Source organism: Musa acuminata, chromosome BXJ3-11, assembly GCF_036884655.1.
Source record: "Musa acuminata AAA Group cultivar baxijiao chromosome BXJ3-11, Cavendish_Baxijiao_AAA, whole genome shotgun sequence".
Lineage (NCBI taxonomy): Eukaryota > Viridiplantae > Streptophyta > Magnoliopsida > Zingiberales > Musaceae > Musa > Musa acuminata.
In genome coordinates, this window is record NC_088359.1 from 7225277 (window position 1) to 7236857 (window position 11581).

At 45.2% G+C, this 11581-nt stretch overlaps 3 protein-coding genes across 4 annotated transcripts; 1 reads left to right on the top strand and 2 right to left on the bottom strand.

The window, feature by feature from the left end:
* Positions 1–210: 210 nt before the first annotated feature.
* LOC135582541 (large ribosomal subunit protein uL3-like) lies at positions 211–4387 on the bottom strand. 2 transcript variants are annotated; one of them, XM_065175352.1, is made up of 6 exons: positions 4333–4387; positions 3967–4064; positions 2852–2962; positions 2027–2331; positions 862–1271; positions 211–613 (listed from the first exon to the last, which is right to left on the bottom strand). In XM_065175352.1, exons 2-6 carry the CDS (start codon positions 4049–4051, stop codon positions 355–357), a joined length of 1170 nt encoding a protein of 389 aa, XP_065031424.1. In that variant the 5' UTR covers positions 4052–4064; positions 4333–4387; the 3' UTR covers positions 211–354. The 2 variants fall into 2 exon arrangements, with proteins under 2 accessions (XP_065031424.1, XP_065031425.1); XM_065175353.1 differs by having other exon boundaries at positions 4301–4349.
* A 411-nt stretch (positions 4388–4798) lies between these two features.
* Positions 4799–6035, bottom strand: LOC135653407 (uncharacterized). The gene is made up of 3 exons (XM_065175354.1): positions 5802–6035; positions 5520–5633; positions 4799–5442 (listed from the first exon to the last, which is right to left on the bottom strand). Exons 1-3 carry the CDS (start codon positions 5985–5987, stop codon positions 5167–5169), a joined length of 576 nt encoding a protein of 191 aa, XP_065031426.1. The 5' UTR covers positions 5988–6035; the 3' UTR covers positions 4799–5166.
* A 2022-nt stretch (positions 6036–8057) lies between these two features.
* Positions 8058–11465, top strand: LOC103970963 (receptor protein kinase TMK1-like). The gene is made up of 3 exons (XM_018820096.2): positions 8058–8286; positions 8419–10729; positions 10808–11465. The coding sequence occupies exons 2-3, from the start codon at positions 8488–8490 to the stop codon at positions 11314–11316; spliced, it is 2751 nt and encodes a 916-aa protein (XP_018675641.2). The 5' UTR covers positions 8058–8286; positions 8419–8487; the 3' UTR covers positions 11317–11465.
* Positions 11466–11581: the final 116 nt, after the last annotated feature.

Genomic DNA, 11581 nt, shown 5'->3' on the forward strand with positions numbered 1-11581 from the left:
AATAGCTTAGATCTTCCACACATGTAACGATACTCTTATCGTTGCAAAGACCAGACATTAGCAAGTTGTATACTCTCGTCGAAAGCAGGTAGGCTTGCCAATCGACCAGCTATTTGTACAACCAAAGCGGTTGAATTAGAGTCTCTTTTTCTATAGTGATCCGTGGATATGTTGAGGGTAGAAAGGTGGTTCAAACCAAAGACTAGATCGTCAGGAATAGCCTCCTCTTTGAGGTTTCAAAGGAAGCATAAAAATTATCGAGTAATGAGCATGAGGACAACCAACCTACAGGTGGGAGGGGATTATTCGATTTGTTCTGGCTCATCTATGGACACCCCAAAAGGTGCGCAAAAATCACACCTTCAGCCTACCATAGAATTTCTGCTTCTCCTGAGTAGTCTGGAAGCGCCCATGTCCGAACTTGGAAGAAGTATCGATGAACTTCAGCTTGATCTCCTCGAGGGCCACGCGGGAGGTTTGCTTCAGTAGGGATTGACGAAGCGTAACGACCCTCTTTTTCGGCCCCACACAGCAACCCTTGATCATGAGATAGTCATCTTTCACAATACCATAGTGCGGGAATCCACCCATGGGCGTAATATCTTTCTCCGTTCTGTTCCACAAGCCAAAAAGAAAATTAAGTGTCATACTCATTCTTCGCTATATCTATAGACTAAATGCATCTTAATGCAACAGAATTGAGATGACATGGGCAAAAATACCGTGTGCCAATCAAAGACAACTGAGCATTGCTCAACATTTGACTTAAATGTTTATATATGAGCATCTGTAGGAACACCTTCTGAGAAAAAACTTCAAAATAAAGCAAAACAGATAATAACAAAAGAGTATAGAAATAACCTGTCAAACTCTGTAACAGCAGTGTGTGACTCATCTCCAGCTTTACCAATTTTGTATATCTTTTTGTTCATTTCAGTACGGTGGTGGTAGCCATTCTGTCCAGCACGGGCTACAGTGTAGGATACCCTGGCAGGATGCCATGCACCGATACAGGCAACCTTGCGCAGTCCCCTATGTGTCTTGCGCGGGAGGCGGGTGACACCCCAACGAGTCACCACACCTTCGTAACCCTTACCTTTGGTGACACCAATAACATCGATCATCTCATCTTTCTGAAATACAGCATCAATGGGGATTTGCTTTTCAAAGAAGCTGTATGCATAATCCACTTTCTGCGCCACAGTCCCTCCATTAACCTGGATCTCCATCAGGTGAGCTTTTTTCTGTTTCAGACCCTTCATCTTCCTTATCTGAGACAAAGAACAGGGCAGAGAGAATCATAGGCCAAGTCTAGTAAACCAGTAGCAGAAAACAACAATTTCAAGCTGATCTTTATCAATAATAACTGACCCACCAGCACTCTATGCTAAATCACCATTTTCAGCCATCAAATGTCAAAGAAAACAGAATGCATGAAATTCAATAAAACACATCATATCCCCTACAACAAAGTCTTGACAGAAAGTTCATTGGATTCGCAAAAACTATAGAACTCTTCTAAACATGTTTCATATTGCTAAAAGAATATCCATTGCTCAAACACCTTATGCTTCTCGTTGCCTCTACCAAACAAAAAAATGAAAGACACTACTCAATATACATTGTTATCCGTACTCATAAAAAATCAGAAGTTATCAGGATGTTCCATGCAAGAATGAGTTTTAGCTCAGATAGAGACAAGTAGAAAGCTAAGTTGAGATCGCGACGTCAGTTTCTGAAAAAACATGTTTGGCCTTAATTTACTTCACAGCTTAATCTCAACAAATCTGCTGGCCTACAACCAAGAAATTTAATCACAATGATCTTGTGAGCATATTCTTTAAGAAGGCAGCATCCCACTTTTCATTGTGATGCTCACAGCTGCTGTATTTATGATGTACAATAACTGCTAACTAAAAATGCACTTAACAAGGGTAGTTTGGTAGCCATAAAATAAATGCATATCAAGAAAGCACTTAACCAAAATAAAACTGATAAATAGGTGAATCATGTCCATTTGATTAACCTGAGTGTGGGCCAGAACACGGATAACAGATGCATATTTCTTCATCTTTTCCAGCTGTGTCTGAATCTCTTTCTTTCCCTCCTCACTTTCATATTTCTTAGAGTACTTCGTAAAAGCCTTCTTCTTGCTTTTGTACCAGCTCTTGTAGAATCTCCTCCTTACTTCCTCACTGAGATGCTGAGCCCATACAGTATTAAGAGACCGAAGACCCCGTGGAGTCTTCACATAAGCAACAACACCAACAACAACCATTGGTGGAGTTTCTACTATGGTCACAGCCTCACATGTCTCCTTCTTGTGGAGCTCTGGAAAGAACAAGACGAAATAACAATGCAAGCATCAGCATATGGGTTTCCAGTTGAAGATCAACGATAGTGTACAGAAAGCAACAGGTTAGAAAAAGCAGACCACTCGCAATATTGACAGAAATTGGCATGATGCTAGAAGTGTATGATCCAATGGATATAAACCAAAGGAGACACAACTATAAGTGTATGCGACTCCTTTTCTTTGTGTATCGAGTACATCAATATGACACTCGAAGACAATGAGTAAAATGAACCTAAGCATTGATACTGGTCAACTGTCTTAAAATGGCACTATGCTAACAAGGAATTAGCAAGAAAATTGATGATAAATTATCTCAAAAAGCTTTTTACTTATCAGACTCCATTTTTCTCAAGTTTTGCAAGCCGATTTGCAGTTAATTCAAGGCTCAACAAATATAAGTTCAATTTCAAAGCATAGAAAAATAAGCATGCTCTGACTAAAATCTTCTGGAAACATGATAGGCTATATAACAAAATTAGATTAATGAACACGTACTTGACCCTGGTTTGTCGACCTCACGTACAATGTGAGTCATTCCAGACTTGTAACCAAGGAATGCGGTCAGCCTGCAGGATTTAGTTGGGTCATCTCTGGGAAAGGACTTCACTGCATTGAAAAATCACATATAGTATTCAGAATGTCAACTTGGTGTATCACCAATGGAAGCAATCAAAATTAAAGACCAAAACCAATTCAGTTAAGCCTACAGCCTACATAAGAAACTTGTTGAAGTACACTGGACATGAAAGCCAATAAAAATTAGCAGAGAACATACCATTTTTAGATAACAATAGAAAACCTAATATTATTAGGCATTGTGTTTTTGCATGCTAAGGACAAACTTCAATATAGCTAGAAAACATATTAGATATTCTGTGTACAGCAGAGAATAATCAGCATAGAATTTGAATGTGCCAAAATTTTAAAGGACACAATATAGGAAAGAGAGACAAATAACATGCATCAAAATCTGACCTTATCCAATCTAAGACATGAGTATCTAATCATATCTCACATAACCACTGCTAATCCAATTCTCAACAAGATATTTCCCGATCCAGATGTGGGTTAAATCCATCTGCATTCTAACATTTTGAATAGCAATCCAAGTACTAAAGTACCTAAAGTTACCAAAAAACATTATTGTTGTTTCCCAGGTATACTATAATTACCACATTTTTTTTATTCTAATACTTGCTTGTAATTTTCCAATAACAAGAAATATTGTCATTGAATTTGAGAAAATTCCTTACGAGTTGGTTGCTGAAAGATATGTTTCATGCATATCATATACAATCTGTATCCAAAATCCATCATCATGCACTACTATGGTATCAGCTTTTTAAGAAAAATAGTTGTAAATTATAAGATCTTTCTAACTTCTGAATTAAAATTCACGAGCATCTAAGAAATAAGTTTACAAGGTTAAATGAAACTTACTAAGATGGAGAAATGGCAACGATGACAACAAAACCATCAATAACAATAACCGCCCCAGTCGGGAGCAAGGGATAAGTGAAGTAATACCAAAGAAATTAGACGGCACGAGGCGTCACAAAACAAGAATGTGAGACAGAGTGATGCAAGATGGTGGTCGCATTCCGCAATACCTTTTCCACGGTGACGAGACGCTCGCTTCCGTGGAAGAAACCCAAGCGACCCATGCCTTGGGTGCTCAAACTTTCGGTGAGACATCCTCCTCACTCACCTAAAATCAAATCAACGAACACGAGTATGCCATCAGAAGAGTTCGATTATGCGAGACCAACAGCACCAACGAAAGAAATGAAAAGAACAAGATCGGCATCCTAGAACTCAACAAGTGTTCTCCCCGAAACATTCATCGCCACAGATCCAATCATCACAGTCGAAAAGTACACGAAATATCACGTCAAATAAAAAGAAAACAACGAAAAAAGAAGAACAATCGAACAGAACAAGCACCGAGATCGGAGGAGTGCCATCAGGTTCCTTACCTCCGGGTGACCGTGGCCGCACGGCTCTACGAACCCTAGCGAGCGCTTATATAGGGGTGGCGGATGCGGCAGGCGAAGCTCATCGTAGAATGACGATAACACCCTCCTCGCTTGCTGAATTCCCAAGCGCGTCATCTGTGGGATCATCGTCATCACAAATAAACGAATCTCGGCGTCTGACACGGCACAGGATTGTTCGTGGCCGTTGGATTCGAGTGGGCCGCATGCCACCGCAAGTCGGGTTGACTTCACCTGAGATCCGAAATTAAATAAAAAATGAGACTGCAAATCGCGAATCCGATTTCGAATCCGGAATCGAGTAAGTCCACATTTACATCAAATATTTGTCTAGTATCTATGCCTGATCCGATCCACTAAGGTTATTGGACTCGAGAAAAGGATCCATTGATCTGATCCACTAATTGGGACACACTGAAGGAAATGTGCAAGAAAAAAACCCGAAATATGAGGCTTTTTACTGTTTTCTTCTTTTTACCACAATGAATGGACTTGAAAATAAATCCAAAATCCATTTAATTATATTGGAAAAAAAGAAGCAGAAAATGAAAGAAAAAAAAACATGAAAATTTATACAATTTGTGTGAGGAACTCCAAAATTCCTAAGACATCATATAATAAAAAGACTCAACACGCCAAACCCAACAAAGGATTTTTTTTTTTTTTTCGAAGTCACAAAAGGAAAAATACACCAAATTAAACATCAAGCCAATCCATTCAATTTGACATGTTCTTCGCGTACTCCAAACAATCTTAGCACTTGCAGAAACCGGCAAATCCGACGTCGCCCTCCTTCCATGGGGCTGATGGTTGACATTACTTTACAGTGTTCTTGATTTCCACCTTCCCGACTGTGTTGGATTCTTTCGCTCGTGCTTCACTGGTTTTCTTGGTTTCCGTCACCGCAGCTGTGTTCTCAGTAACGGTGGTTTTGGTTGCCACCGCGGCCGGCTTCTCGCAAGCGGCCGCTGCAGGTCTCTCGACTTCCACCACAGGCGGCTCCGTCTTGGAATGTTGCTCGACCACATGCGCAGCTGTCTCCGTTTTGGATTCGACATTTGCTGCAGGTCGCACTGCGTCTGAAGGCTTTTCCTGTCGCAACCAACAGAATTATCTTAGTATGGATTGTTTAGGCTTCAAGCTTTGCAAATAAGCCCTGTAGTTTCTACCACAGTAGTTGCCTTCTCATCTGTTATGGTGCTTGCTGTAATCTCGTCTACTTGTTCCTCAGGACGCTCTGTTTTGGATTGCTCCGTGGGAGCAGCAGATTCTTTTACTTCTACCTGTCGACAAAGATCATCAAGGAAAAAGATACGTGAAGAACCTGAAGCCTCATGCGATGAGAAATCACATTCCAAGTTAGATACAAGTTGACGCAAAATGAAGCAAATCACATATATTAATGCACCGGAGAGAAGCCCAATTCATGGTGATCTCGAGAATAACTGTACCTCTTTCAGAAGGAACTCAAGAGACTGGCGACTGTTCTCCCCTTCCACTTCACCGTAAGTTTCCGCTTGCTTTACGTCGACCACTATGGCTTCCTTCCCCTTCGTCTCAGTTGGCTCGGTTTCCCTCGTCACAGGCGCGTTTGTTTCCGCCTTCAGTACCTTAAACCTCGATGCACACGCACCCATCTCTCTCTTCTGTCTCTCTGTTCGTCTCTGTAAAGGAAGACGAGGAAGGACACGGGCTGTTGGAATGGTGGATTTCTCTGGGACTGGTGCCTTTATAACCCGCCTTCCCAACCACCGCTGTTGGTGCAGTCAGCGGACGCTCAAACGTGGGTACGATTATTGATGCAACTATGGCTGTCTTCAGCCTCTGCATCTCCATGGATGAACAACGGAAGAGTCCCGAGGTGTGGCGCACGAACAGCTCGGATCAGGCATCTCCGCCATGGATTGCGGGGGGTGGGAATCACATCGCAGCGAATGCATCAGTTGACGAGGTGGTGACGGAAGATGGTGATGCGGCCAGCTCGACCATCTTCCACGTTGATTGTGTGCGATGGCCAGCTGCTTCTGCCAACGAGTTTATGGTGTTGATGGGTAGCTGATCATATTAATTCGCATTATAGCTGTGTGAAACATATTATTATTCAAGTGCATCTCTTGATCGAGTATATTAGCGGTGAGGTTTGATTTAATCTTTGATGAAATTTTGTTTGGGTTTCATGTGCATTGTGAGAAGTCAACATTTGATTTTGATCCTCATTAGTGCGATCAAAATTATCCGTTTTGTATATGCCTTTTCAGGGTTTAAGTCAATATATGGTCATCATTTGTACGATCTTGTAAATTCATGAGAAATCATTCATTTTGGGTATGCTCGTACGATTTAGTTCTTTCGAGACTCGTGAACCTCAAAAGATATCTTTAAAGATAAGAGTATCTTAGTCCTTGGTTCCCTTATTTCTTAACCAAATTAAATGTCCTTATCAATGCTTCCCCCTAAATGAGCCACTGTAATAAGTCAACATTTGGTCATGACGCTCCTTCTAGCGTCAATCTAATAAGTCAATATTTGATCGTCATTTGTATGATTATGTAAGTTGAGCGTCAATGTATGATTTATTAAAAAATATTGATTGATGATCTTTTATTATTAAGGATCGAAAAAGTGAGTTTAACCCGTAACTTAATTAGCTTAGATTTTTTACTTTACTTTGCATTAATATCGAATCTTCTTATATATGTTAATTTTGATTAATTTGATTTAAACTCAAATTGTATTATGGAAATCTCAATCATCTTGAGTTGATTTTATCGGTTTGAATTAATTTCGGTGAGGAAAAGTTAATCCTAAAATCATTGATTAGATCCAAACTCACATTGTTGTATTGATTTTTCAAAGCCAAGCAGACTGTTAAACCAGAGGGTAATCAAAAGAAGGAAAAATCTTTTATTTATCAAACTGAAATATGATTTCCAAGTGCTTTATCTAATCTAATGGCGGAAAAATGCAAGAGCTTCATCTAATCTGTTGATCAAAATTGATTTGGTTGTCACACGGATTTGACTGATTTTGACGGAATGCATGCGAAAAATCTGCAGAATCCATCCTGCTAAATTATCTGCATGCACGCACAACTGGGCATGCAAAGCCGGTTGGACTCCGTACGTGTCTCGCTGTCAATTTCGGCCCCCTTGCATGCACGTAGCAAAGCAGCAATCTTTTCGGGTCTCCCCTCTTGAGTACAGCCATCGTGTGGATCCTTCTATGGCATATATTCATATCCATTACCCACCAGCTATGTACGTTCACGAGGAAATCAAACACGGCAGTAGGAGTTTATCTTCCCGCATTCTGTCACCAGCTCTCTCGTATGGACTGAGTTAGAGAGAGAGAGAATCCAGAAGACTGATGGCGGCAGCGGAGAAGCTTCCTGGTCTGTGGAATCGATGAGACAAAGCAGCTATTCATGTCACGGTCCAATGTTGGTCCTAGCTAAACCCATGCATCTTCGATTGCCACCTTCTCCTCTTGGGATGGGATGGAGCAGAGGAGTTAATTGCCATTAAGAAATCCTCCTCTGGGATTGTAACATCTCTTTTTGGTTCATGGAATCAAAGAGGGACGAGAATAACTGCATTGAGTCGTATCATTAAAGAGCTTCCTAATCAAGATTGGTCAAAAAGAGAAACATCTCCATTCACCGCCTCCTCGCCTTCCTCCTTCCGCCCATGCTTCTGGCATCCCCGTCTTCCACGACTTTCCTATTTCGTCACCTAATTCTCGGTGTTTGGAGGGATTTGATGACGCGCCGTTGATAACTTGCTATAAAGATCGGATCTTGATGCGGATGGGGCCTTGGAACCGACTTGATTGCCATTGGGAGTCCGTCTTTTGCTGCTATATCTGTGTTCTCTTGAGGGTTTAGATGAGGGGTTTGATGCCGATCTTTGACATGTTCCTCCGTGGAGATTAGGACTTGTGAGTAGTGTTTTCTTCTTGATTTGTTCTGTTCTTGTGCTTTTGATGCCGTTTTATTTCGATTTTGGGCTGAAATCAATTTCTGTACCTTGATGGCCTTCTTCTTCCTGTGCTCGTTTTGTGGATGAACAGAATGGCTTTCTCTCGCTTTACATCTTCGGCATCGAGTTCTTGACGCGCCGTTCGCTCTCAGCGCGCAGGATGGCGTCGGGGAAGAGGACCAGAATCCTGTCTTTGTGTCTTCTTCTCGGCCTCGTCTCGGTCGCCTTGGGCGCCACGGACCCCGGCGACTACCAGGTTCTTGATGAGTTCCGTAAGGGGTTGTCCAACGCGGAGCTCCTCAAATGGCCGAAGAACAACCAGGATCCCTGCGGCTCCCCGCCCTGGCCTTACGTCTTCTGCGCCGGCTCTCGGGTCGCCCAGATCCAAGCCAAGGACCTGGGATTGGTCGGCACGCTCCCCCCCGACCTCAACAAGCTCTCCATGCTCGTCAATGTCGGCCTCCAAGGGAACAACTTGACCGGAGCCCTGCCGTCGTTCAAAGGCCTGTCGAGTCTGCAGTACGCTTTCCTCGGCAACAACCGGTTCGATACAATCCCCGCCGACTTCTTCGTCGGGCTCGATAGCTTGCAGGTTCTGTCGGTGGATAGGAACCCTCTGAACCAGAGCACGGGGTGGACGCTGCCGTCGGACCTGGCGAACTCAGCCCAGCTGACGAACCTGTCCCTCATGGAGTGCAATCTCGCAGGTCCGCTGCCGGACTTCCTCGGAAACATGCGTTCTCTCAACCTCCTGAAGCTGTCTTACAACAGTCTCACCGGCGAAATTCCGGCGAGTTACGCCGCCCTGCCATTGCAGGTTTTGTGGCTGAACAACCAGAAGGCGCCGGGGTTGTCCGGCACCCTCGACGTGGTCGCCTCCATGACCTTCTTGAACGATGTTTTGCTTCACGGGAATCAGTTCACGGGGCGGATCCCGAGTTCCATTGCTGCCTTGACTTCCTTAAATCGGCTGTGGCTCAACGGCAACCAGTTCGTCGGACTCGTTCCCGCGAATCTGACGGGCTTGCCGCAGCTCCAATCTCTGCATCTGGATAACAATGCGTTCATGGGGCCGATCCCCAAGGCCAGCTTCAGCGACTTCACCTTCTCTGCCAATTCGTTCTGTCAGTCTGCGCCAGGAGTTCCCTGCCCGCCGGAGGTTGCTGCACTTCTGGGCTTCCTCGACGGTGTCGGCTACCCACCGAAGCTCACGAAATCTTGGTCGGGGAACGATTCTTGCACCGCTTCTTGGATGGGCATATCTTGTGCTGGTGGCAGGACTGCCATCATCAATCTGCCAAACTACCAGTTGAATGGCATCATCAGCCCTTCCCTCGGAGAATTGGATTCTCTCGCTCAGATTCTGCTGGGAGGCAACAATCTCACCGGCACGATTCCTTCGAGCCTGACAAGCTTGAAATCATTGAAGTTGTTGAATCTCTCTGCAAATGACATCTCACCACCCGTTCCTCGCTTCCCTGCTGGCGTGATGGTCATTCTTGATGGCAACAAGTTGCTGGGCAAATCTACTCCCGGCAGTCGTTCCCCGTCAGGTAGCTCATCGTCCTCTGCCGGCTCAAAGACTTTGGTCGTCGTCGTCGTTCCAGTCATCGTCGGGGTTTTGGTTGTGCTCCTAGTCATTCTGTTCCTCCGCTGTCGCAAGAACTGGAAGAAGACTGCACCGGCCGCCATCGTAGTTCATCCCAGAGACTCCTCCGATCCATACAACTTCGTCAAGACCGCGGTTGCAAGTACCGCAAAGAAGATCAGGTTTGCCAAGGAACTCCGCAGCAACGACGGCAGTGGCGTCGTCGAGGAAGGGAACCTGGTGATATCGGTGCAGGTTCTTCGTGCCGCGACGCGAAACTTCGCCCCCGAGAACGTGCTCGGCCGGGGAGGGTTCGGGGTGGTTTACAGGGGAGAGCTGCATGATGGGACGGCAATAGCAGTCAAGAGGACAGAGTCCGCGGTGCGGAGCGACAAGGCGTTGGACGAATTCCAAGCAGAGATTGCGGTTCTTTCAAAGGTCCGGCACCGTCACCTGGTGTCTATACTGGGCTACGCTGTGGAAGACAACGAGAGACTCCTGGTGTACGAGTACATGCCTCAAGGGGCTCTGAGCAGGCACCTCTTCCAATGGAGAGAGCACCAGATCGAGCCTTTGTCATGGAAGAAGAGGCTGAACATTGCACTGGATGTTGCCAGGGGAATCGAGTATCTTCACAACTTCGCTAACCATTGCTTCATCCACAGGGACCTCAAGTCGTCAAACATACTTATCGGTGATGACTACAGAGCCAAAGTCTCAGACTTTGGCCTCGCCAAACTTGCTCCTGATGGCAAGAAATCTATGGCGACTAAACTTGCAGGAACCTTTGGGTATTTAGCTCCAGAGTATGCTGGTAAGTGCTTCTTCTATCATTGTCCGTGAGAGGAGTGATCCGAGAACTGTTCTAATCCTCTGGCCATGGTTGGATCAGTGACCGGGAAGGTTACGACCAAGGTTGATGTCTTCAGCTTCGGGGTGGTGCTGATGGAGTTACTGACTGGTCTGAAGGCTCTCGATGAGACTCGTCCTGATGAGAGCCGCTACCTGGCGTCCTGGTTCATCAAGATGAAGAGCAGCACGGAGAATCTCAAGAGCATCATCGACCCGTCTCTTGCCATCACGGACGAGGCCTTCGACGCTGTCCGCGCGATGGCGGAGCTCGCGGGTCACTGCGCGGCGCGGGACCCGTATCAGCGGCCGGACATGCGACACTCGGTCAGCGTGCTCGCGCCGCTCGTCGAGAAGTGGAGGCCCGTCGACGACGATCAGGAGTGTCCGGGGACGGACATCTGCCAGCCGCTTCTCCACATGGTGGAGGATTGGCAAGCGGCGGATGGTGGTTCGAGTGGCAGCTCGTTGAGCCTGGATACAAGCAAGGCGAGCATCCCGGGGAGACCTGTCGGGTTTCCGGTGTCCATGGCATCCGCGGACGGCCGGTGAATGACTCCATGCATCTTTTTGCTCCGTTCTTGATCCCTCTGCTCTTGCTTTCTGATAACAGTTTCTTGGTGATTGATTTCTTTGTCGTCGTGAGATAGAAACAGTGTAGATGGCTAGAGAGGCAACCGATTCTTATAATGTTGCTTTGAGACGAGCAGCTGCCAGTGGTTGCTTGGCATTTGATGATCATAATTGTTTTTGTTTGCACGAGAAACAGGATAGTTATGGCTTCTTCCTCGCAATTGCAGTGAACGGGATAAAGCTT

Excerpts from the sequence above, each read along its gene's own strand:
- LOC135582541 (XM_065175352.1), bottom strand. The coding sequence starts at position 4,051 with ATGTCTCACCGAAAGTTTGAGCACCCAAGGCATGGGTCGCTTGGGTTT. Across the intron at positions 2,332-2,851 it reads GGTCGACAAACCAGGGTCAA|AGCTCCACAAGAAGGAGACA; the intron begins GTACGTGTTCAT and ends TGTTCTTTCCAG. Across the intron at positions 1,272-2,026 it reads GTGTTCTGGCCCACACTCAG|ATAAGGAAGATGAAGGGTCT; the intron begins GTTAATCAAATG and ends TCTTTGTCTCAG.
- LOC135653407 (XM_065175354.1), bottom strand. The coding sequence starts at position 5,987 with ATGGGTGCGTGTGCATCGAGGTTTAAGGTACTGAAGGCGGAAACAAAC. Across the intron at positions 5,634-5,801 it reads TTGAGTTCCTTCTGAAAGAG|GTAGAAGTAAAAGAATCTGC; the intron begins GTACAGTTATTC and ends CTTTGTCGACAG. Across the intron at positions 5,443-5,519 it reads ATGAGAAGGCAACTACTGTG|GAAAAGCCTTCAGACGCAGT; the intron begins GTAGAAACTACA and ends TGGTTGCGACAG.
- LOC103970963 (XM_018820096.2), top strand. The coding sequence starts at position 8,488 with ATGGCGTCGGGGAAGAGGACCAGAATCCTGTCTTTGTGTCTTCTTCTC. Across the intron at positions 10,730-10,807 it reads TTTAGCTCCAGAGTATGCTG|TGACCGGGAAGGTTACGACC; the intron begins GTAAGTGCTTCT and ends TGGTTGGATCAG.